Here is a 26,710-nt window from a genome sequence, read left to right as displayed (position 1 = left end):
GCTGGTAGAACTCACTGCTACAAGATATTGAGGTCAAGCCTTTAGTAGGAACAGAAGGGGAGTGGGCCTCCAAAGAATATCCAGTCTTAGGCTGGGCATTTCAGACACCTGTGTGAGTTCGGTGCCCAAATACACTGACACTCAGGAGGGAGTTTGAAAATCCCTGCTGTACTCCATTAGGCACAAAATTTGATCTAACCAATACAGCTGACACAGACTGCAAAGGGACAATACTGGCTTGGCTTGTGTTAAAAAGCAGCTGATGTCTCCTGGAAAACTGAACCAAATCCTTTTTATAAACACTCCTGTTTGTCCTATTTCCTGTATTCCCTCATTCCTTAGTATATCCATGAAAAAAGGATCTTTGTAATCATCAATTCCTTTTTAACCTCACTTGAAGTCATAAGCTTCAGGCATCAGGCTGGTTTCTGTGGGAATGATTCTGCCATGGGAGTTTTTAAAATAATGTCAGGGTCAGTAAGAACTGAGGAGTCTCCTTTCTCTCCCCCAAAAGACCTTGTTTCCGTCCACACCTTAATTAGGAACAAAAGGAAAGACACACAAGTCATCAGCCAGAGCCATCAAGCTAGGTGTTTACACTACACGCATCACTGGAGTGCCATGTGAGTAGACTGATTTCTAAATTAAATGTTCCACACTCATTATGTGGGTTCAGTGCCTAGAACAATGGGGGCCCAATCCCTGACTGGGGACTCGTGGTGCAGTGTATCCTAGTGGATAGAGCACCTGACTGAGACTGAAAGAGAGTAGGGCTCAACTCCTGGCTCTGTCACTGGCCTGCTGGGTGACCTTGGACAGGTCACTTCACCTCTTTGTACCTTGGTTTTCCCATTTTTACTGACCTCCTTGTAAGGCGCTCTGAGATCCATGGCTGAAAAGCACAGTACAAATTCACTCAGAATTTGCTTGAGGCTGGTCCGTCAGCCAGCTCCGTAGAGCTGGAGAGCATAGTTTGTAGCCATTCTGGGATAAATCCTGATCCCAATGGAGCTCTTGTTGACTTCAGTGGGACTAAGATTTGCCCCTCCCTGAATCTCTAAATACACCCTGCAGCATATGGTGATGGTGTAAAGGTGCATGAGCAGCATGGGATCAGATCACCCATGGGATAGGACAATCACTTCCTCATTTCTGTCTGTATTTTTAGAACTATATTGTTCAGGAGGTAAATCTGCTACCCCTTGGTTATGCATTGTGATGGATTTAACCTGTGTTGCCACCTACATTGCTATCCACATAACCAAAAAAAAAAAGGGGGGGTGGGGTGGGGGGCATTTCAATCCAGCTTGCAAGAGGTGGGAGCCAGCTCAGAAAGTTCACACCTGTAGCAGATTCCAGAGTGTTTGGATTCAAACCCATCTCTGCTCCTGCTACCCCTGTGCAAGCCTTTCTCTGCATACAAGGCTTCTCTGCCGGGGTGGTGCAAGCAAATTTAGGGCCTCCAGCAAAGACTGAGGGAAGATCAGCCTCAACCTCCTATCTCATGCCAGCTGCGTGGAAATGAGGGTAGGGGGAGACGGATCACTTCCAGAACTGGGCTATGCCTTTATGCAAAGAGTTAGGCGAATAATATCTGGAGGAAATCTGTGCTATATCCCAAGCAGGACTGGGAGAAAGCAGATCATCATCCCAAAGCCCTAGAGGGCCCAAGCTGTTATCCCCACAGAGCTCACAGTTAGCATGAAACAGTTTACGCTGAAGTGTGGCTCTCATCACTACCTGTCCCTGGCGTGGTTGGCCCCCTTAATCTAGGGCCTCCTGCAGCTGCAAGTTGGGCAGGAGTGCCTGATCCTCCCTTCTGCCATCACCTTTAAACATTTGAAGCATTAGTAAGAGTCATTCCCACGGATGTGAGGATACAGGGGGCTGACACGTGGCGATTGGCCTAAAACCAACTACTGCAGTTCACTGCTCACCAAGGGGCCCTGCTATAATGGCAGATAACAATCCCATGGTATGCGGGCATTGGGAAATCGAATGTTCTGATGGGTGCATTAGCATTCCTTATCTCCTTGGTAGAGCTGCTAAGGCAAATAAAAACCTCAGTAATTAATCACTCTGTTGGACAGAGGCAGGGATTGGAAGGCAAGTGGCATTATTGCGACTGGCTCAAATTCCACTGCCTCCCGGCTGCCCACAGATGCACATTAAAAGTTCTACACAGCAAAAGAACTTGGGGGAACCTAATACCAGGAAGCTTTATCACTGCCCAGCCAAAGAGCCCAACGCAGGGAGGAGCCAGTTAGCATTTGCCAGCCTTGCCCACCCTTAGATCAGGCCCTGGAGACAAGGACCAGAGCTCCTCAGCCCCAGAGGCAGGGTTAAGTTCAGAGGTGAAATAAATGGTGTAACTTACACACTGAGGTAGAAGAATGGGGAAAATGCTAGCAGGAGGGTGTGAAATATAATGGGTTTGCATGTCGCTGGGCATGTCTAGGCAGGAACATGGGGGAGAGATTTCTTACCATCCACTTTCTTACTTTAGACTCACACCTGCTTTACCTATGTGTAACGTACACCACTATCCACATTGCCTTTGGATTTGGTCCATGGTCTCTGAGACCCAACAGCGAGGCCCTTTATGGGCTGATATTTAAAAGAGAAACTACTTTACACCTTAAAAAGAATATACTTGATGATTCCCACTACCAGGCTTGTGAGAACAGCCAGGAGCACCATATTAGCTGTAGCTTTGCATAAGTCAGGCAAGAAGACTTTTTGCAATTGCTATTTATTTGTATTGCGATAGCGCTTAAAGACCCCTACCTGAGATCAGGGTCCATGACACTATATGCTGTACAGACACAAGAGACAGGCTTTGCCCGGAGGCGTCTTCGAGCTACATAGACAATACAGATGTGGGTGGGGAAACAGAGGCACACAACAGTAAAGTGACTTGCCCAAGGTCACAGAGCATGTCAGAGCTGGGAATAGAACCCGGGTGTCCAGACTCACAGTCCGGTGCCTTTTAGTATTTTAATGTCAACTCTCCACAAAAACAGTAACTAAGTAGCTCAATTTTCTTATCCCTATGTGACATATAAAGAAATTGAGGCCGAGAGCAGCATTGCCAACCCAATGAGCATTCAAACATAACGAATCAACCCCCTCACCACAAAAAAAAAAAAAAAAAAATCAAGAGATTGCTGAAAATCATGAGATTTTTTAATATGGGGTGCTTTTTATTTGGCTCCTGCAGCTCTTTTGAGCCTTTAGGAGCCACATTTTCAATTTTCTTTCTGCATGCTCCATGAGGGCTAGAAACTTTTTTTTTTAAATGAAAACACCCCAAGCCCCAGCTCCTGGAGTCAGGTGATCATGGGCAAATCTAGGTTAAGTAAAACACCAAAAATCACCCACAAGAGTTGGTATCACTGAGAGAGTGACTCAAGGCCGCTCAGTGAATCAGCAGATGAGTCAGGACTAAAAGTGAGAAGCCCTGCGCTAATTCTGCCAGCCCAGCCCGCCCCTTTGGTTAAGGACTTGCAGATTCTCCATCTGTGTAGAATAAACCCACCCTTCTGTCGCTCAGAGACATGGTGCATCAGCCCTTAGTCACACATCCATTGTGCACACCTCACCTGCAATTAACAAAACAGGGTCTCCTTACCATGCCAGGCTAGCAGTCCCCGATTTCCCTCCTCTAGACCTACCCAGGTGATGAGCATCAATGTCTAAAGGCAGCGCTGATCATCTGAAATATAACAGGAGATACTTTGGGAACAGGGAATGTAATTCATTCCACTCAATACACTTTTCCACTCCTTGAAATTGTTCAGAGTGAGACTGAAACTGTCTCTCACCATAAGCTAGCTCAGCTCATTGGATCCACGCATGCTAATGGAACAGACCAGTGAGGGACCGACAGGGCAGATGGGCTATGGTACCAGAGTTATCTTACCACCAGTACAGTCTAGTCATCTGGTTACTTGTGTATTTGGTTACTAGTCTAATGGCTAGAACAGAACACTGCAAGTTAGGACTCCTGAGTTCTCACTGATTGGCCATTCCAGCTGGGTGGGGGTGAGAAGAAAAGGAATAGCCTCTATGTGTAGAGCAAGATAAGATGAGACACCAATTCTGAAGTGGGCATAAGAATATTTACCCAGTGCACCAGGGTGTTGTGAAGTGTTAATATGTGTAAAGTGCTTTGAGATCCTTGAATGGAAATCATTATGTAAGGGTAAAGCACTGCTATGGTCGGGATCCCATTGTCAGTACCCCAGGCCCCAGCTTTGATGCCAGTCACCTTGGCGAATACATTCAAGCAGCAGTGTTATTTTTTAAAAAGCTGGTTCTGTAATCCCAGGTGATGGTTGGGTTCCATAGGTGAGGTACGTGCTTGGCATGCGACTACTGCAGTAAACAGAAAGTCACCTCTTGTATAGGATTGTTTGTGTTTCCTGAGCCTGGCAAGGTGCTTACTGTAAGCATCCGGGTTGATTCAGATTTAGTGTTGGGTACGAAGCTCATTTTAACACTTTATCAAATGTAACCAGGGGAACAAAACGTGAAAGCTTTTACTCTGGAGACAGTGGATTCCAGAGGGAATTAGAACTTCAAAACCTAGTTGCTGGTGGCTTTTTTTTTTTTTTGCAGAAGTTTAAAGATCCACCATTTAACGGGGCAGCTTAGTGACCTAAGAATCAGCATGGAGCAACTGAGATTTCCTTGAGCCGCAGGTTCAGAGCTCAGCAAGGCTGACGCAGTCCTTCATCTTTCCAGGGTGATCAGTTTAGTTTAGTGGGTGTCTTTATAAGACTCTTAAAAAATAACATGATTCTGCCTGGACATGAAAGAACTTGAGGCACTGTTGTGAACGCAGGGGTGGTATCCTTACCCCACATTCCCCTTCCATTCTCCACCTCGGAGCAGGCTGCATTTCAGTGATGCGACGTGTGTAGCTGATGAAAGGTGCTACACGGTGGTTAAATAGTATTACAACAGTCCTAACAATTCATTTAGTCCAAAAAAGGAGACATCAGCCCATGCGACTATCAAACAGTCCAGACTTCTGGAGAAAGTGCCAGGTCTCCAGTCAATTGCTTTCCTATGGTCTGCCCTTTGCCCATCAGTGAGTGGGTTGGGGCGGAATGCTAGAGAGGAGAGCAGGAGTAAAGGTTTCCATTGTAAATTGCTGCCTAGATCCTTAAACACACTTTTCTCCCCAGTGAAGCTAGAGCACCCGGGTCTGGAGCTAATGGAGAGCCCAGCCAGTTCCAGCTGTTCTGTCGGCTTTAGGGTGGGGTCTTTGGAAATGCCCAGAGGATCTCTAGCGATTTTGGGTCTATCTGTTCTACTTGGCAGCATTTCCGCGCTGCACAGGGCCCCCTGAGCACATGTGGCTCGGTGCCCAGCCCTTCTCCATTACCTGTGCAATAAAAGCTATTGAAAGGTTTATAGTCTCCTGTGTGTGTAAAGCACGGCATGCCCTTACCAAGCAGCCAGCGGCTTGATTTGCTCAGGGGAGAGAACGTGCCTCTTAGTGGGGGGACTTTCCAGACTAGAGACTTTAGTGACTGGAGCTCAATGTCAGGAAACACCAGGGAGGTATAATCTCTGCTCTACCATTGACACACTGGCTGGCCTTGGGCAAGTCACCAATCTCTCTTTTTCTCCATCAAGGGAAAGTAACACTGTAAAGTAACATAACAGCACAGCCTTTGCAGGATGGGCTCTTACTGACCCCTTACCTCCACAATTCTGGCAGCTGCTTTCATTCACTTCAGGCAGCAACTTCAGATGAAGTCCTGAACTTCAGAACAGAGCAAGGTTGGCCTCAGCTGTCTCCTGAGTGGGCTATTCCCAGGACTTCCTGTCTGACACTCTAGCTTCTCCTGAAGAGAATTTCACAGCCTTTCACCTCTGCTGCATGGGAGCTAATGAGATTCACTTGGTCTGGCTGCTGGGGCAGCCAGCAGAATACGCTGCACCTCCACTCAGATCTTGATATTTCTTCCCCTGGGAGAAACAGAACTAAGGTGTTGCAAGCGTGAGAGTTTCTTCCCTGCAGGGTCCCAAAACCTGGATACCATGTCATAAATGCTTACCTGGGAGCCTCAGTTTGCGAAGCACGGTGTACGTGTTGAGCATTGTTATCCTGATTAGTGCTGCAGTGAACTAGCCACACTTTGGCACGGATGCCCCACTGAGCTCGTCTGGCTGAAGATGATACAAGTCTAGGAGAGGATGGCGCTCACTCTTAGATCTCTATAGTGTCCCTCACAGTAGTGAAGAAACAGGACTCAGATGCAATGGATGTGAAGGGGATTCTTTGCTGAGATCCCTGCCTAAACAGGACCTTGTACTGATCTCTGGAGGCTTTTCCCCCCAAAGGTCTATTAGCTCCAGCCCTTGTGGCAGCAGCTGAGGGGAGCGCTACGTTGACCGGCCACCATTTTCTTAAACCTATTGGCACATTAATAACCTCATTCAGAGCAGGTTTAGAGGACCCAGTGGCTAAAACACCAGCTGTCTCCATTGCATGAGATATTTAACGTTAGGATGGTCAAAGCACCAGAAAGCAGAGTACATGAAACAATTCAGCACTGGCTGGCAGGAGTGGATTAGAGGTCCTTGAAATCTCTAACATCTATTTTGTCTGTTATTGACTTTTCCTGAGGTCAGGAGGTTAGAGAACTTCTGAGAGACAGAACCAGTGCTTCCCAGTACTGAGATCCTCTCCTATTTTTGACATAAAATTGCTCTATGCAAGCGGAAATCACCTGTAGCACCGGACCCTGCGATTATGGATCCGATGTAAAAATTTACTTACAAGAACGTCTTGATCTTGATGCTCCACAGGGTAAAGTTCTCTCTCATGGAAAGAAAAAAAACAACCAAACAGGAAGAGTGTATTTAGCATAACCTCTGCCCCACTGCACGGTCAGTCAACACTGAATCAATTGTACCATCAACAACTGGGGTCATCACAGCAGTACAGTGTGTTACAGACAAAGCACTGTGTGTGGGTGTCAAGGAACAAAGGGATAAAATGAACCAATGAATGAATCAGGGCAACAAAAAGTGCTGTGACAAATTTGAGGCTCTCATGCTGTGTCATGTGACCACCTGGCATTTCACAGTGACAGCGAGGAGAAGTACACTTGAGCTAAAGGGGAATCTCCGTGAATGGTTAGCAGATTAGAGCCTCTGACACAGAACTGAGTCCTAATTCCATCCAGTACAGGGCAGTTGTGCCTAAGGACAAAGTCAGTCTCTGGAGAACTCAGATTATAGGATGTACGGCTGGAGGCCCTACAAAATACAGGGAAAGGATAATGCCCCGGTTGCAAGAAGCTTGAATAGTGTCTCTCTCTCCTACAGCCCGTGAGGCCCTCGGCAATCAGGATCTGACCGACTAGGAACTGTGGATGCCTCACAGGGCTGTGCTGTTGCTTTGAGAAATTACTTGGTGAATCCATGATCCCTGATTCCTTTATCCACTAGCTCAAAGCACCTGGACCCTTTGGTGTACTAAAGAGAAGTCCTGCAAAACTGGATCAGTTGGGGTTTTTGGGCGGGGGGGGGTGTGAGGCTTACAGAATTAGATATTAACCCAATTTTCCACATGAAGAAAATGAGGCCTGGAGAGGTTACTACGTTCCTTGCTCAAAGTCACACCGTGAATCAGAGGCAGACTTTGGAACAGATCCCAGAGCTCCTGATTCCTATTGCCCCCCTCTGACTCTCAACACATGTCTTCTTTCTCTGCAGCAGGTACACGGGTAGTGACAGAATCACATTGTTTCCTTTCCAGGTAAAAAAAAATCTCCTCTTGTTTTATGTGTATGACTCATCTATGTCCTTCCACATTATTTAGCTCCACAAAGCACTTTGAACTAGAGCGTGTGTGAAAGATACCATACAAAATAGAAGCCAATTCTGCAAGAACTCCACTTACAAAGCTCTCACTGGCTTCAATGAAAGTCTGTGCAGAGAGTGTCTACAGAGGGTCAGACTTGCCATAGGCCTTAAACTTCTATTATTAGCTAATGCATTGGCATCCACTTCTGAGTTGACACACAAGATAGAGGCTAGGGTCACCAACCCTGCCCATCCTGGCTAATAGCCATTGATGGACCTATTGTCCATAAACTTATCTAGTTCTTCTTTGAACTCTGTTATAGTCTTGGCCTTCACAACATCCTCTGGCAAGGAGTTCCACAGGTTGACTGTACGTTGTGTGAAAAAATACTTCCTTTTCTTTGTTTTAAACCACTTAGGTCACTTAGGACAGTGGCTAGGGTGTCCCCACTCCAGGGTGCTCTCCCCGCTCTGGACACTTCTCTGACCCACTGATCATTACATACAGTTCAAAGCCAATGCAATTCATTAAACAGCAATCAATTTAAAAAATAAGGAAAAAATGGGAAAGAGCAGGGAAGTAGCTGTTTAAGAGTCCAATCCCATAAGGTCCTAGGGGCTCCTCAACTCCCCTGGAATTCCATGGTCCCCTTCAACTTTAGTTGAGGGTGCTCAGCTCCCCATCAGCGCTGGCCTTCAAGTGCTCAAAATGGAGAAGTGGGAGAATTATACAGGTGCTATAAAAGCCCATGTAGAAGCAGAGTCACAGATACACCTAGGTGTGCATTTCTCCTATTCAGATTAGCAAAGGCAAGTACTTCTGCATTTTCCCCAAGGGAGTGGGGGCTGTTTGCTTATGGTCCTTTCCACATAAAAAACCACACAGGAGCACTAAACCCTCAAACATATTTTTTCAAGACACTAAATGATCCGAGCAACAAAACCCAGATAAGCAGAAGAGAGTGAAAGATAATGCAGCTCCCAATATGTGCAGAGAGGCACCAGCCCATTCAAAAGGTATATGGAATATTCATTCCCTTCCTGGGAATAAATTAAGTGGGGACATTTTATGCTTGAGGCCTTTTCGCAGGAGATTGCTCAGTGAGAAGCGAGAAATTGAACCACCAACAGCAGCAACAGGTTCATGAAGCCAGAATCCGTGTTTAGAAGTTCTTAAAACAAGCCAGCACTTACTTTTTCTTGAAGTCTCCCTCTTCCCAGGGTATACACTTTGTTAAACTGGACAGATGGTAGTAAATAGTTGTCAGCTTTTTAAGAGGGAGAAAATTCCTCAAGAGAATTGCTAGTTTTCTGACAACACAGACATAAGAAAAAAGAAAAGGAGTACTTGTGGCACCTTAGCGAGTAACCAATTTATTTGAGCATAAGCTTTCGTGAGCTACAGCTCACTTCATCGGATGCATACTGTGGAAAGTGTAGAAGATCTTTTATACACACAAAGCATGAAAAAATACCTCCCCCCACCCCACTCTCCTGCTGGCAATAGCTTATCTGAAGTGATCACTCTCCTTACAATGTGTATGATAATCAAGTTGGGCCATTTCCAGCACAATTGTGAGCTGTAGCTCACGAAAGCTTATACTCAAATAAATTGGTTACTCGCTAAGGTGCCACAAGTACTCCTTTTCTTTTTGCGAATACAGACTAACACAGCTGTTACTCTGAAACCAGACATAAGAAAGGTGTTTATCTGCAGACCTATTCATTCTAAAAAAACACCCATTCTAATATAAGGAGTACTTGTGGCACCTTAGAGACTAACCAATTTATTTGAGCATAAGCTTTCGTGAGCTACAGCTCACTTCATCGGATGCATACTGTGGAAAGTGTAGAAGATCTTTTATACACACAAAGCATGAAAAAATACCTCCCCCCACTCCACTCTCCTACTGGTAATAGCTTATCTAAAGTGATCACTCTCCTTACAATGGTTACATTACTTTACATAAGCTATTACCAGCAGGAGAGTGGGGTGCTGGGAGGTATTTTTTCATGCTTTGTGTGTATAAAAGATCTTCTACACTTTCCACAGTATGCATCTGATGAAGTGAGCGGTAGCTCACGAAAGCTTATGCTCAAATAAATTGGTTACTCTCTAAGGTGCCACAAGTCCTCCTTTTCTTTTTGCGAATACAGACTAACACGGCTGTTACTCTGAAACCATTCAAATATATTAGCAGGGGCTCTAATTAAGAGAGAAAATGAGGGTCAAAAAGTAGTGGGGAAATTGATGCTCATGAATTAACTATAGTTCATGTTTTTGTTCAGGAAGTCTGAATTTCACTAGGCTACAAGAGAGGTAGGGTGCCCTAGAGGTAGGGAAAGGGACTAGGGGTCAGGAGACTTGGGTTCTCTTTCTTGCTGTTACTGACCAACTGTGTGATCCTGGACAAGTCACTTTCCCGCTTTGTGCACCTGCGTCCCCTGTCACTCATTGTCCATCTTGCCTATTTATGTTGGTATTTTGAAAAAGGAGCCTGAATTTCAGTTGGAGCAGGGCACCCAACCCCCCTCAGTTCCTCTGACAAGCCTGTCTTCAGACTGTAAAATCTTGGGGGTAGGGATTTGTCTCCTTATGTTTGTACCATAGGCACCAACTTTTCCCGGCTCCAGTGGGTGCTCACCCTGGCCCTGCCCCGCCCCCATTCCAACCCCTTCCCCAAAGTCCCCACCCCAACTCCACCCCCTCCCTACCCCTATTGGACTCCTTCCCCAAATCCCCACCCTGGCCCTGCGTCTTCCCAGAGCACGCCCCGTACCCCCTCCTCCCCCTCCCTCCCAGCCCTTGCCACCGCGAAACAGCTGTTTTGAGGCGGCAAGCGCTGGGAGCTATGGGGAGAAGCAGGGACGCAGTGCGCTCAGGGGAGGAGGCGGAGGTGAGCTGGGGCAGGGCAGGGCGGGGAGATGCTGGTGGGTGCAGAGCACCCACCAATTTTTCCCCATGGGTGCTCCAGCCCCGGAGACCCACGGAGTCGGTGCCTATGGTTTGTACTGCACCTAGTACCACAGAGCTGCAATCCAAGCTGGGACCCGAGCAAAACAGATAAAGTAGAACTTCATGTGACCAAAAGGAATGCAGTTTCTGTAGACTTTAAAATAATAAACTAATTATTTCAATGTTCATTCACAGAGATTTACAGGCTCCTTTTGCTGGCTAATTTAATATAGAAACCCTTCCTTACTTTCCAAGCTTTCCTTGATTTACTAAATAGTTAAATTAAGAAGGTTTCAGAGTAGCAGCCGTGTTAGTCTGTATTCGCAAAAAGAAAAGGAGTACTTGTGGCACCTTAGAGACTAACAAATTTATTTGAGCATAAGCTTTAGTGAGCTGTAGCTCATGAAAGCTTATGCTCAAATAAATTTGTTAGTCTCTAAGGTGCCACAAGTACTCCTTTTTAAATTAAGAAGGCAGCATCATCCAGTAGTTAGTACACATACCAGTGCAAAATGTTTCCAAAAAGGAATAGACTACAGAAATGCTCAGACTCAAGAATTCAGCCTCTCAGTATGCTAACAGGGAAACACATGTCTAGCCTGGTGACTGAGTGTGGGAGGAGGGTGTGGGCCCAAATTCTGTTACCGGCTTATGTTTCACTGCCCATTAGTGTTTGCAGTGATGTTGAAGCTGTGTTGGTCCCAGGATGAGAGAGACAAGGCAGGTGAGGTAGTATCTTTTACTGGGCCCACTTCTGTTGGCGGAAGGAACAAGCTTTAGAGCTTCACAGAGCTCTTCCTCAGGTCTGGGGAAGGTAGGGTATCCAGAACGTGCCAGCTAAATACAAGGTGGGACAAATTGTTAGGCAGAAAGGGTTCACACATGTTGTAGGAGACCACCTAAATTGAAGTCGGCAATTCATACTTCAGTTCTAGGGGAAATAAAGATGTTAATTGCCCACTTCATTGTACCTGGTCTCCTATAATATGTAAACCACTCCCACCTCGTATTTAGCTTGGACAGTCTTACCTTCCCCAGATCTGAGGAAGAGCTCTGTGAAGCTCAAAAGCTTGTCCCTTCCACCAACAGAAGTTGGTCCCCTAAAAGATATTACCTCACCCACCTTGCCTCTCACACTGACAATTCTTGCAGTAAATCAAATTTTCCGCCCATCTGTGTGTGGATGATTACATTTTCATAATGTTTCTATTAAGATATACACACTGTATGTAAGTGAAGTTCTCAACATGCTTTGAAGAGTGTGTAATGACCCCTAGCTTTTATGTAGAACTTTCACCTGTAGATCTCAAAGTGCTTTACAAAAGAGGTAAGTACCATTAGCCTTTTCTTATGCACACCCTATGCAAAGTCCAAACACACACCCTTCCTGGGGTTTGGCTTTGGGGAAGAATTTCACAGGCAATTTATTGTTATTAATCTGTATTATGGTAGCACCGAGGAGCCAATTGAAATCAGGGGCCCATTGTGCTAAGCACTTCACAATACCATGTTCAGTTACAAATACCTTAATCTAAATGAGTGCCAAAAAGTCAATGGGAGTTAGGAGCCTAGCTGTCCTTTGTGCCTTTGAGAGGCTTTTTATTGGTTACCCAAAGAGTAACAAAAGAAAACTCAACCCACACTTCCTTCCTGAGTCTGATTCTTCTAAGGATTTCCCTGCAGAACCTTCTCTAGTCCAGACTCCCAGTCCCTAGTTCCTCCTTCAGCATCTTGAGGTGCCTGTGCTTAGCGTATGTCTACAAGGCCTTATGAACAGTCACCCGGTTACGATATCTAACCAAACATTTAACACTGTGGCCCTTAGTTCTCATTTAATACAGAGATCCTCCCAATCCCGATTTTACCCTTTTCTTGCAGCTACAAGAGAGCTCAGTTTGTGTTACATGATTTTAATGTAATATTTGAAAGTGATGCAGCTCCTTGATTATACACTCTCCCCCCCCCGGCTTTGTATCTGTGCTGTATTTTCACCTGGTGTAGGACCTACTTTTATTAGGACCGACTCTCTTCTCATCCACAGCTCTAATCTTTCCAGCTCCCTTTGCAAGTCGGTTCCATCCTTCTTTATGGTAGTTACTACTCCAAACGTTGATGTTGTCCGCAGAGCTGATCATGGATAAAATTATACCAAATGTCTGAAAAAGATAGAGACAGAGCCAGGTGTGCAGCAAAGTGTTTGTCTGTTCTCGAGTTAGTTGGTGAGAAAAAGCTCTGGAAACCCTAAGTAGTCCTGGACTGGCAGGAGAATCATTTTGTATTAGCAACGATTCAACAACCACAGTGTCAAAAATGAGGGTGAAGTGCACAATTTTAATTGCTGTACGTCTACAATTAATTTGGCTATGAACATAGTAAACATGAAACCTAGGTCACACCTGTCCACTTTAACAGACTCATTTCCTGGGGACATCATCACATTGTGTGCTGAGGGGCCATGACGAGTCATCCCTTTACCTGGCAGAGTAAATCAGTCCTTTCTGATCTCAGGGCAAAAAACAGCCATGTGGGGTTTATTTTGCACCTTTTCTTAGCCAGCAAATGGAATTTGACACTGGGTGCATGAATGGGGGAGATGGGGTGCACATTTTTCATTTTCTAGATTTTCTGCACTAGGAACTGAAGGATTCCTCCTGCATAAAGCTGGCACACCATAGGGGAAAGCCCCATGCCCTGGTTTAGCCCTTTTTAGAGAGACTAATCTCAGGGGAAAGGGTAGATCAATTTTCGTACTCATTCATATCCCTGATCTACACTCAGAGAGAGTTAAAATTGCCACATAAGTCTCCCATACTGGGTCCACAGACGTGTGGTTAGTGGGCTTGTGCTAGCATGCTCAAAGTAGCCACACAGATGCTGCTTTGATGTTAGGAGCACAAGAACGGCCATACTGCGTCAGACCAATGGTGCAACTAGCCCAGTACCCTGTCTTCCAACAGTGGTGGGTGCCAGATGCTTCAGAGGGAATGAACAGAACAGGGCAATTTATCGAGTGATCTAACCCATTGTCCAGTCCCAGCTTCCGGCAGTCAGAGGTTTAGGGACACCCAGAGCATGGGGGTGCATCCCTGAACAACTTGGCTCATACCCATTGATGGATCTATCCTCCATGAACTTATCTACTACTTTTTTGAACTGTTATAGTTCTGGCCTTCACAACATCCCCTGGCAACAAGTTCCACAGGATGACTGTGCGTTGTGTGAAGAAGTATTGCCTTATGTTTGTTTTAAACCTGCTGCCTGTTAATTTCATTGGGTGACCCCAGTTTGTGTGCTATCTGAAGGGTTAAATAAAATTTCCTTATTCACTTTCTCTACACCATTCATGATTTTATCAACCTCAATCATATCCCCCCTTAGTCATCTCTTGTCTAAGTTGAACAGCCCCACTTTTTAATTTCTCCTCATATGCCTGTCTGTACTTTTTCCAATTTTAGTATCTTTTTTGAGATGGGGCAACCACAACTGCAGAGTGGCATTATGATATTCTGTCTTATTATCTATCCCTTTGCTAATAATTCCTAACATTGTTCACCTTTTTGACTGCCACTGCACATTGAACAGATGAACTCTCTCAGAGATCTATGATGACTCAAAGATCTCTTTCTTTAGTAACAGCTAATTTAAACCCCATCATTTGGAATGTATAGTTGGGATTATGTTGTCCAATGTGCATTACTTTGCATTTATTTTAATATTGAATTTCATCTGCTATTTTGTTGCCCAGTCATCAAGTTCTGTGAGATCCCTTTGTAACTCTTCAGTCAGCTTTGGACTTAACTATCTTGAGTAATTTTGTATCATCTGCAAGTTTTGCCACTTCACCGTTTACCCCTTTTTCCAGATCATTTATGAATATGATGAATAGCACTGGTCCCAGTACAGATCCCTGGAGGACTCTGCTATTTTACCTTTCTCCAATGTGAAAACTGGTCATTTATTTTCCTAATCTTCATTTCCTATCTTTTAACCAGTTACTGATCCATGACAGGACCTTCCCTCTGCCTACTTTGCTTAAGAGCCTTTGGTGAAGGACCTTGCACAGGTTTTCTGAAAGTCCAAGTGCACTATATCCACTGGATCACCCTTCTCCACATGCTCGTTGACCCCCTCAGCAAATTCTAATAGATTGGTGAGGCATGATTTTCCTTTACAAAAGCTATGTTGACTCTTCCCCAACATATCATGTTAATCTAGGTGTCTGATCATTCTGTTCTTTACTATAGTTTCAACCAATTCGCCCAGTACTGAAGTTAGGCTTACTGCTTGATAATTGCCAGGATCACCTTTGGAGCTTTCTTTAAAAATGAGCATTACATTAGCTCCCCTCCAGCCATCTGGTACAGAGGCTGATTTAAGCGATAGGTTACATACCACTGTTAGTAGTTCTGCAATCTCACGGCTGAGTTCCTTCAGAACTCTTGGGTGAGTACCATCTGGTCTTGGTGACTTATTACTGTTTAATTTATTAACTTGTTCTAAAACCTCCTTTATTAGCACCTCCATCTGGAACAGGTTTTCAGATTTGTCACCTAAAAAGAATGGCTCAAGATGCAAGATGTCACAGCTTGGGCTCTCGAGCCTGGGGGTGGGAGGAGACAGCATGGCACTGGGAGGGGGCAATTTCTCAAGCAGACAGCTTGCAAGGCATTTAGGGATTTAGAGATCAAAACCAACGTTTTAAATTCTAACCCAGTAGCCAATGGGCAGACAATGCAGACCCTGGGGCACTGGCTTTGTGCACATGGTGGGTTACTTCACTCAAGCTGCCTCTGCTTAGAATTTTCACCATCCCATCCCAATTCTTTCCTCCTCAAGTTAAAAATAGGGTGTTTCCTACTCAATCCATCCCAATCTCTCCCTCCTCAGAGAGCATCCCACCCCCACAGGACAATAATTTCCATCCCCATTAAAAACAAAAAAGACAATGACCCCCCAACTCTCCCTGGAGCATCTCACATGCACCAAACAAGGGATGGCACCCAACCCATCCCAGTTCCAATGCCACAAGGTTTGGCTGAAGGGCATAGGCTAGTATAAAGGACAAGGAAAAGCCCACTGTAGTCTCTCCAACCCCATAGGAACACAGAAACATTCACAGATCACAAAATTCCCCAGGCAAAACCTATTGACATGCCCCTTCAATCCTACATGAGAAAACCACCCCACTCCATCAACACACACCTGACCCAGAGATAATGATTCCCCAACCTCCCCCTTCAACTTTAACTCCACCCCTCAGCTGCACAATTAATAACCCTTCTCTGCCCCACCTAGAATCCGAGAGCTGTTCCCTTTAATATCTATATCTCTGTATGTTTGATTTAGGATTTATGTAGACATTAAAATGCATCTCTCCAAACCTTTAGGTGCCTTTCCCATATATTAAAAGGTTGACAATCTCCACACACCATTCCAAAATCCCAAGGTCTATATTGTATCATATTTATGTGGCCCCCCCTACTACATAGTTCTGAGCCCCACACGACTTTGAATGTCTGCTCTGATGCCCATTTTACAGACAAGGCTATGGAAGGCTAAGTGCCGTGCCTCAGGTCATACATGACAGTGCAGGCACATCAACCCAGGTCTTCCAAATAGGTTAGTGCACTAACCACTGGACCATCCTCCCTCTCTCAACAGCTAAAACAGAGGCTAGCCATTCCCACTTGTGCAGTCCAGGAGAGGCGCTTATTTGGCACCACAATATCGAAACAGTAATATTAACCCCAGGGTAGTCTGATGCAGGGGATACACTGACATCACACATACACGAAGTAGAAAGAAGTCTCCTCCAATGAGTTTAAAAAACAAAAATAAACTAATTTTATTTCTTAGTTTTGAAAAACAAAACTTACCAGGAGTCACAAGAGCTTCAAAAACAAACAAACAAACAAACAAACAAAAAAACCCAAACCACACATTCTGCTTTGCCATTTTTACAGAACATTATAGACTTTGTTGTCAGAGCAACCATAGCATGGTCATATTTAGCCAGTCTACATGGACTACAGCTTGGATTGTCACATCAGGTACAATATAATATGGAGTGCATGTTATTATAGTTCATCGAGAATACAGACATACCACGCATCGACAGGTGGACAAAAATGGTAATGTACATCTAAAATACAGGACAGACCAGGCAAAAACTGATTGTACTCTCAATTCCTAAAGAATGTTATTGAATTAAACGGTCACATACTGACATGAAAGTGATGGAAGATTTAGCCAAAGACCAAACAGTACAGAAATCACATGTGCAAGAGAAACATATGTCTATGGAACAAGCTGTCATGTGATCAACAGCTGGAATTTACTTGAATACTTCCTGGAACTATAACACTTCACGCAAAGTAGCAGCAAGAGTGAGAGAGAGAAATCAAGTAGGACGACAGACACCATTGTTCTCAACTGATGCATTCATCTTGCTTCTCAAATGTAATCCTTTAATTGTGCAATGTTTAGGTGTTAAAAAGTAGTGGTTTAATGGAAATTAATAGATCAGTTCTCTAAAGTCCAGATCTGTTCAAAGTCAATATTTTAAACAGTGATAGACACAGAACCCTCCAGTAAAAAAATGTACATTTCCAAAGAAGACATTATGAAGTCCAGGAGATAGACATGATATAGTGTTCTTTTTTTTAAGGAGGTACATATCAGAAACCATGCAAGTACTGTATGTGATGGCAACTGGCCTGCAGAACCTTGTTTTTAGGCACACAAAAGTGCTCTGATACACAAATTTCCACACTTAAAACCACTGCAATTTTCTTGTGTGTGAATATACATCTGATGTTCAGTTCCCAATTTGAGAAAAGAATTCAGCACCTGTAAAATGAACAACTGCTGGCAGGGAACTGCACTATGAGAAAGTAAAACCCATCTTAGGGCTTGTCTACACCATGCAGCTTTTAGTGACAAGACTATGTTGACACAGCCTTGTCGCTAAAAGTCAGTGTGTGTAAACGTTCTTTTTTGGTACTTTGTCGGCACTTTTGCTGACAAAATACTTCCAGTACCGCGAGCAGCATTAGCTTTGTCGGCAGGAGAGTGCTTCTGCCGACAAAGCTGTGTTCACACTGCCACTTGCATTGGCAAAACTTTTGTCTTTTTTGGGGGGGGAGCGCTTTTTGAAGTACCTGTGAAAGACAAAAGTTTTGTTGACAACTTCGCAGTGTAGACAAGCCCTTAGTGATTAAGTAAAGCAAAATATGGGCTAAGGGAAAGATCAGGTAGGTGAAATGGCAATTTCTATTGGATGGAGGGAAAACTGACTGTCTCAATTGTGAGCGAAAGCTGAAACTCCACCAAAAAAATCTAGTATCCCCAACATACAGGAGCAGGGAGTTTGTCAACCCAAAGAGTGATTGGCTCAAGCCTAGGAAGGATGATTAGCAGACAGGGCACTGGACTCAGAAGCCCAGAGTTCAATTCCTAGCTCAGCCACACATGGCTTATGTTACCTTTGGCAAGACACCATCCTCCCTGTGCCTCAGCTCTTGCATCTGTAAAATGGGGATAACAGTACTTCCTTACCTCATCAGGGATAACATCCATTAATGAGTGCAAGGTGCTCAGATATGGTGAAGAGGAGAGCCATAAAAATACGAAGACAGAGGACAGACTGAGACACTGTGGAACCTCACATGGATTCAAACTTCCTACCTTGTAGTTGCACGGTTTAAAAAAAAAAAAAAAAACCATCATTTTGGGCGAGTTCTCTAATTGTGTAGCCTCCCAACAAAACAAATGGGAGAACAGGCCCGTAAATACTGTCCATCTACTTCTCTTGCATTGCCTCTTACAAATCATATGTAGTCTGTTTTAATTTGAAAAAGAGGATTCACAAAGGGAGACCCAATATCTTGAGAGAAGGAGAAAGAGGATTACTTCATTACATTAGTTACACAGGCTGCAACTAATTAGTTACCATCATCTGAGCCAGGGGAGAAGTGAATTATCCAAACTGGGAAACTATAATTCTTCTAATCTCTTCAATGAACCTTTCACATAGCGCTGAAGCACCAGCAACAAGTGTGCTTTCTAGTATTTGCTTTTGGAAATAGTTTTGAAAACTCATTACTTTCTTAAAACTTTGATCGTTCAGCAGATGGGCGAGATACTCAGCTAATGCCACAGCTCCATTGTCCTCAACTGAGCTGTGCTGATTTACACCAGCTGAGTATCTCACCTAACTGGTCTTCTCCAACCATGTGTCATCTTGTGAGACAGTTCTGTCATCTTTGCAGCTTATTTTCAGGCTGAGCAGTCAATCTGGCTACAAACTAGACTAGTCAATATGATTTAAATTAAGCATGTTGCCACAGGCATCATGAAGTCAGATACCTTCCTTTTTTTAGGATTACATGGCAAAGATGAACAAAGCAATGTGAAAGAGCCTCATTCCATATTCCCAAAGAAGGGGCTGTTTTCCTATTAATTTGGTCTGCTGACTGCTCAGTATAAACATCCCATAAGTCACAAAGAGATATAATTCAACTAAAATGCTGCAAAGGCTCATCTATTTGTACAGGGTGCTGCAAAGTGGGGGGGCTTGATAGAGATTAGATCTTGGGGGGGCGGGGGGGGAAGAAGAATTTTGTAGGAGGTTTAGTTCTGTTGGCTGTTGAGGGTAATTTGCTGTTTAATTTTATTTCTCACAGATACCCAGAACTTTTGGGTCGACAACCCTTTTACTTTCATAGAAGTTCAAATAATTATGTTTTAAAAGAACTCCCAGTAAAAATTCACACTACTCTTATACCACTGATCAGAATAACATTCAAGGTAGGAAGAAGGGGTCAAGTTAATTCCTGGTGAAACACCACCGACTAGTAAGAATTATACCAGGGATGAATTTGGCTGTTTAGCATGCACCTCAACTCTTTTCAAGGTAGATCTGATATATGGGACACAGGTTACCGGCAGATCCTCAGGGCCAAATGATTGACCCATATTGGCTGTATGCTCAAGGGCTTGATAAGATGGATTTATTGATCAAGCAAATGTCAACCAATGCCAGTGCAGCATCTATTACATACCAGACATGTATTTCAACAGAGACTGCTTAAGAACATCTTGGTTTACTTGATCAAAAATATTCTTTCATCTCTTGCACCAAGGTCTTTTCCTCACTCCAGTTATCTAAAGAATAACTTATATTCCCCAATGGTGGTAATAGAGGCTGGACTTTTTCTGTAGTGGAGGAAAAAGTATCTGGTATTTTGCTGCAAATAAAACTTGCCCGACCAACTGAGTTGGAGAAACTGAGTTTAGTAAGAAGAAAAACAAAACGACCCTCCCACCCAAAACTTTCCAAGGTGAATGTTCTGATCAGCTACAATAAGGGACTGGGATATTGGCATTTTCCAGTTTTAGGATAAAATGATATAACCTCACCAAAACAAAAACAACATGAGAACAGTTTGTTCTTACAAAACATGTTGAAAATCAACAGTTTTTGCAGTGCTGAAATTAGCTCAAGGTAGGCACTAGCAGTTCAAAGCCAAGCATTCAGAGCGTGGACGTGCATGGGCGATTTTTATATTTAATTCAAGGCAGTATTTTTAAGCCACACAAACGTTGTCTTACTCCTAATTTGCTTATACACAAACACCACAAATCTGAACGAAGACCAACACAAACCAGAAACCCTCGATGTTGACGATTCGTTCAACTTGCAAGCATACAGATTTTGTTAGGATGCCCAGCTTCCAAAAAAGAAATTACATATTCCATATGGGCCCAAGCTTGATACGGTTAATGGAAAACATTGAATGGCACTGTTATTTTTATTCCATGTCTTTTTTTACACCATGGATCTTTTATGCTGGAATGCACGTCATACATTTCACACAAGCTACTTTCACAATAGCATTACTGACTTGATCATTTGCCTAATAAGACGGCATTCCTTAAGTTTTTCCACTTTATAACAACATTTACTAGGGGGTGAATGAGCAACTAACAAAAATGTAACATTACAGAAAATCCCAAATTGATTTCTAGCATTTTACAATGCACAAGTCCCTACTGACAATATAAGTTTGCAACTGGAGGTGGGGAACAGTGAAAAAGGTAAGATAGGCTTTGAATGGCTTGATAATAAAGAGCTACATAAATGTTATGTCAATACAGGCAAGACACATAAGAGGAAAGATTTTTCTTACTTCCCCCCCACCCCGGAACTCAAATGTATACTATTCCTGTCTCCAAAACGAGGACCTGCCTGCAGGATCCCATCTTGCAACTTGAAGTTGATGACAGGAAAAAATCAATAGCTGACAATACTGAAGTCATATCTACTGTGCCTGTTTGAATTTATCACCATTAATGCACTCTCTTGCTGTCAATCAAGTCAAAATGCTTTTGAGAGTTCAATAAACACTTTATACATAATTAAAAAACAGTATCATGATTTGGGTAAAGGCCAATTTCAGAGTGATTTATGTACAGAATCAAATATGAACCTAAACAGCCTAGTTTGTTCACGAAGAATTTCTTAACTATTTTTTATAGAAAAAAATCTGTGTAGGCTAAAAAAGGTTGCTTATAAAATAGCATAAAACCATAGGAGCATGTGCCACTATATTGAGGCATATTTCCTCCTACTAAAACACTTAACACAGAAATTCACAAAACCACAAATGTATATTTCAAAAGGTGCTTCCTATTTCAGAAGTTGCAGATATGCTATCAGCCATACAGGATGCCATGAAAAATACCATGTTTTTAATCAGAACAGTAAATCAGGAGTGCAACCTGGGTAAAAACAGAGTAGAGATTAGCTGAACCAATCTAGCAACTGATTGTCTTAAAAAAAGGAAGCAAACTGTAAAAGTTTAGGAGCAAAAGTTAAAAACTAACCCTGGACCTCTTATCCTCTAACATCACAATCATAATCTAATGATTATTCACTTCACATATTATGTAGGCCGTCTCCACGACAGGGGGACATTACAGTATTGTTAGAGAGGGCTGGAGGCTTAACATTCTATAGGCAAAACCATGTTTCACGCAACATACTGTAAGTCCGTTTTTATTTTAATCAACTGACAATGCGAACAATTGTACCTATCAGTGTAACACCACCCTACAGCAGCATAATATTTTAGAGGCAAACTCCATCTGCCTCCTAAGTGGTCTGTGGTTTTCCCTCTTTATTTTTTTTCCTAATTGCAGTTCTGCCAACTACAACTTATTTAATTCTGCACATGTATTTGTGCCTCATGTCAAATCATAAAGGTACCTTTAAAATAAAAAGTATTTGGCATTTCTGAGAAAAGTAACCGGAACATGTACATAAATGGGCCAATCTGTGTAGGAATTTTAGTGTACACTGTATATTACACTTATATTTAATCAATATATTAATTAGAAGCTGTTGTACCAGCACAAAAAAATACCACATTTGACTGTTACAGAAGAAACTATTTTGTAACCAACATTATAGCTGGTACTGATAAGATATTGTTTTAGCATTTGGTACATCGTGCTATACAATATCAAGAAAATGGTAACATATCTTCAAAAAAAACCCCAAACTCTTGCTTTGCCATTATTTTAAATCTGGTGGATTTGCTACATTTGGGGGGTTAGTCCTTTAATATTAAAGTGCTGTTTAGAATATTGGCATCTAAGAACTTGAACATGAGAGACAACTACAAGTAAAATCTCCCGCTGCCATATATAATGCAGCAATGCAGACATCAATACATGTATTAATTTAATATCCTCATATAGATATTGTTTACAGCATCACAAGACTTAGCAGTGCATGGTACCCCCTACCTCCTGTGTACAATCAAATGTTTTAGATTCATTTAGTATTGTTGGATTGTTAGGATCTGGGCGCCTTGTCTGCAGGATTTTCTGTTTGGGATTTTTCATCTCCTCCTCCTCCTCCGTTTCACTTTCACAAATGTGAACGACTACACTAGGAGTAGACTCCGTTCCTGCATGAAGCTCGTATTTCTCCCCTATAGAGTACAACACAAAGAAAAAGCAAGCGAAAAGGTCCGACAGTTAAACTCAAAGTAACCAACCTATAACCTATATAACCTATATATATCCAATGAAGTGAGCTGTAGCTCACGAAAGCTTATGCTCAAATAAATTGGTTAGTCTCTAAGGTGCCACAAGTACTCCTTTTCTTTTTGCGAATACAGACTAACACGGCTGTTACTCTGCAACCTATAACACCATCCCACAGGAAATAAAAAAATAATCACTGAACTATTTTTATTTCAAAACATGTTTCCATTATTATTCACAGTAAATGATGTACTAAAAACCTAAAGATTCATTTTAATTCCTTTTCATCTTTAGTTTAGTCCACTTTCATACTTGATTTGACTAGCGCTGCTTACATGTTTTGAAATACATTGCCACCATATTTGGTAAGTTGTGCTCTCTGCACACTAATAACACTTAATTGATATTTTGGAGGGAGAGATGGAAACAAATTTACGTGCATCGTTAAAGGGTTTATAGCTATATTTGTCTTAATTTGCATACAAAACTGAAGCAATATCATTTACACTATGCACGTCTACCACACCTTTCAGAGGATCTAAAAAGAGCTTTGCAAACATTAAGCCTCCCCCTGAAGTAAGTCGTGTTACTACTTTATGCATTTTACAAATGAACAAACGGAGTTCTAGTGAGAGAAAGGGATTTTTGACCAAAGTAACACATCAAGTCAGTAACAAAGCATGTCACACCATGCACTGAGAAATTGGAGTTTCTGTTGTCAGGGGAAAGAAATGGCAAGGTCCCCAGAAAAGGTCAATTAAAAGGTTTGACAGTTAAATTACATGGTGACCATATCTAAATATGGCAGTGATTGGCACTCTAGAAAATAGCTAAGATAGATCACTCCAACTAACTGAACCTTTCCATGTGTTTCTCATTCAATTAAATATGCACTGAGATTTCACTGGCAAAATTAAGTAAATATGTGGCTCTCGCTCAAGAGCATCCAATCCAGCAGAGTGCTAAACTTTGAAGCTCTCGCCAATCGATTAAGAAATTGGCAGAAAAGGCATAGAACCATTTTGTCCCCACAAGTAACCATGTAGGGACAAACAGGAGATCTGTGTCTATACTCCATTCCTTCTCCTAGAGAGGTGAAGAAAGCTACTGAACAGACATTTCTGAAGCAGAACAGCAACAAAAGCAGGAAGACATTCTTACCTGGACCCAGTTTGGAAACAGCACAGAGTAAGTCATAGTTTATTCCAGGAGTTGCATCTTCACTCTGCTTCCACCCAACTGGTGGAGATGCAGGAGGCGATATCAGGAACTGTTTGACAGGTTCTGGGGGAAGGAGGTAGGACTTGTCTCCTACTTCACTGGACACCTGGACCTGAAGAAACAATGCCACCATGATAACAGAATCACAGAAGTTAGACTAGAGGATCTAACAGAGAAAGAAAAGATATTGTTTTCTTGCAATGTAGGACTGTTCTTCATAACACCTTTCTAATGTTTTATCCAGTCTAGCTTTAAAAGTTGCAAGCAACAGAATTTACACCACTTCCTTGGGAGACTATTCCACGGGGAGACTTCTCTCATGGTCACAAAGTTTTTCGTAATACTAAGGCTTTGTCTACACTGGAACCTGAACAACTCAACTTTTGTCAGTCAGAGGTGTGGAAACCCCCCCCCCCCCCGAATGACAAAACTTTGCCGACGAAAAGCGCCGGTGTGAACAGTGCTTTGTCAGCAGACAAAGCTACTACCGCTTGTTGGGGGTGGAAGTTTTTGTTGGCAGGAGAGCTCTCTGCTGCTGACAAACCGTGGCTACATTGCTCGCCTTTTAGTGGCACGGCTGTAGCGGCACAGCTGTGTCGCTAACAGGTGCGTAGTGTAGACATAGCCTAAGTCTACTTTTTCCTCTCAATTTCCTCCGACTGTTTCTAGTTACTTTGCTGAATGCTGACAATGAACTTGGCATTGTATAGAACACATGCTGAGCCACTAATCCAACACAATTTGTACATGGACCCAGTGTCTGTGGAAAGGAGATGCAGGACTGCACTTTAAGGAAAGGAGTGCATTCAGCTTGGGGAGGAGGGGAGGGCTTTGTCACTCAAGAGTGAACCTTCCAGCCAATTGTGGAGCTGTATCATCTGCAGGTGGAAAAAGAGTCCCTAATGTGTAGATTCACACTGAATTGGAGAAAGGATGCATGTGTGTGTGGTTAGAGGGAACTTCAGAATGCTGTCAGGAATGAGAATCCATCAGTAAATACAGAATGGAGAGGAAATAAGGATGCATTTAGAGCATCTACACATTGCATCGTACCTGTGCAAAATACAGCTTCAGCTTTTTCCCACTGATGTCTGTCTCATGCAATTCTATCCGTGCTCTCGCTGCTGCCTCTGGGGTGCTGAAATTTATCCTTACTCTTCTAAAGCTTTTAAACAACTGGAATGTCACTTGATTATCATAGATTGTGAAAAGTGCTTCGAATCTTTCCTAAAGGTGAAATAAAAAGATTCTTCAGACACAAAATGAAGATTTTCATTCAGTGAAAATACATTTTCCTTTGACTTTTTCCCTCCAGTTAAGTTTCTTCAACTAAATTACTCCCTTAGAACCTGAAGATTCTCTAGTTCACTCACCCCCTTGATTTTAAAAGTTTAGTACAGACTTGCCCAGCAAATGTATTAGACATCTCTTCTATTAGAAGCTTGTAAGAGAAATTAACCAACCTGAAACTCTAAGCCTTGTTTTATTGTCAATTCCATCTCCATTTTTATAGTAATTTGGACTCATGTAAACAAAGGCCTATAGATCTTAATTCATATGGTGCCATCTAGTGACAGCTCAACATAAAGATATTTCCACTTTTGTGGGTCTTTCACCTACGGCACTGGAAAACACCATGGGGGTAGATTGACAGAAAATATCATAATGCCACTATATAAATCCTTGGTACACCCACACCTTGAATACTGTGTGCAGTTCTGGTCATCCTCTCTCAAAAAGATACATTAGAATCGGAAAAGATACATAGAAGAGCAATAAAAATGAGCAAGGGTATGGAATTAATTTTATATAAGGAGAGATTAAAAAGACTGGGACTTTTCAGATTGGAAAAGAAATGACTAAGGGGGAGATATGATAGAAGCCTATAAAGTCACGAACGGTGTGGAGAAAGTGAATTAGCAAGTGTTATTTACTTCTTCATATAACCTATGAATCAGGAGTCACCCAATGAAATTAATAGGTAGCAAGTTTACCACAGCTTCATGTAAAGAAAGCACAGTCAACCTGTGGAACTCATTGCCAAGGGATGTTGCGAAGGCCACAACTACAACAGGGTTAGAAAAAGAATTAGATAAGTTCATGGTCAGGGAGGCAACCCAATGTTCTGGGTGTCCCTAGCCTCTTGACTGCCAGAAGCTGGGAGTGGATGACAGGGGATGGATCACTCAATGATTGCCTGTTCTGTTCATTCTCTCTGAAACACCTGGCTTTGGCCACTGTTGGAAGACAGGATACTGGGCTAGATGGACCAATGATCTGACCCAGTATAGCCATTCATATGTTCTTATGACACTACATAAGTCAGTTCTGTCTGAATTCTTCTGCTTTCTATTATTAAATGCAACTCCAATGATTAATTTCTTCCACTTACAGCAGAGAAAAAAAAAAACCCTGAAAAGGATTTTGTTAACTTCTGCATTTGACAACCCTTTCTGTAAATGTATGTTTCATGTATTTGCCTTTTAAAAGGCTGAAATAAAATAGTTCACTGCCTAGCTGATTATACATACACTGCAGTCAGTAAGTTTCACCTTTTGTTTGGGCGAGCCTTCACCAAAGCATCAGTGGAAAAAAAAAAAAAGACATAGCAAAATATCATTAACATCACAAAAATTGTAAGATGACTAGGAG

The 26,710-nt window shown here is 42.8% G+C and overlaps 1 protein-coding gene across 1 annotated transcript in view; it reads right to left on the bottom strand.

Moving 5' to 3' along the window:
- The window catches only part of LOC140900304 (calcipressin-3), an 81,543-nt gene that overhangs the window by 34,786 nt on the left and 20,047 nt on the right, over positions 1–26,710 (bottom strand). Inside the window, exons 3-6 of the mRNA XM_073317407.1 lie at positions 25,112–25,285; positions 23,999–24,170; positions 22,595–22,782; positions 12,792–12,939 (exon numbers count right to left, since the gene is read on the bottom strand). Of these exons, the coding sequence (XP_073173508.1) occupies positions 12,792–12,939; positions 22,595–22,782; positions 23,999–24,170; positions 25,112–25,285 (682 nt within the window). The remainder of the gene's footprint in view (positions 1–12,791; positions 12,940–22,594; positions 22,783–23,998; positions 24,171–25,111; positions 25,286–26,710) is intronic.

The sequence above is a fragment of the Lepidochelys kempii genome, chromosome 19, assembly GCF_965140265.1.
Source record: "Lepidochelys kempii isolate rLepKem1 chromosome 19, rLepKem1.hap2, whole genome shotgun sequence".
NCBI lineage: Eukaryota > Metazoa > Chordata > Testudines > Cheloniidae > Lepidochelys > Lepidochelys kempii.
The sequence above is the reverse complement of the archived record's forward strand: the minus strand, read 5'-3'. Positions and strand labels throughout refer to the sequence as shown.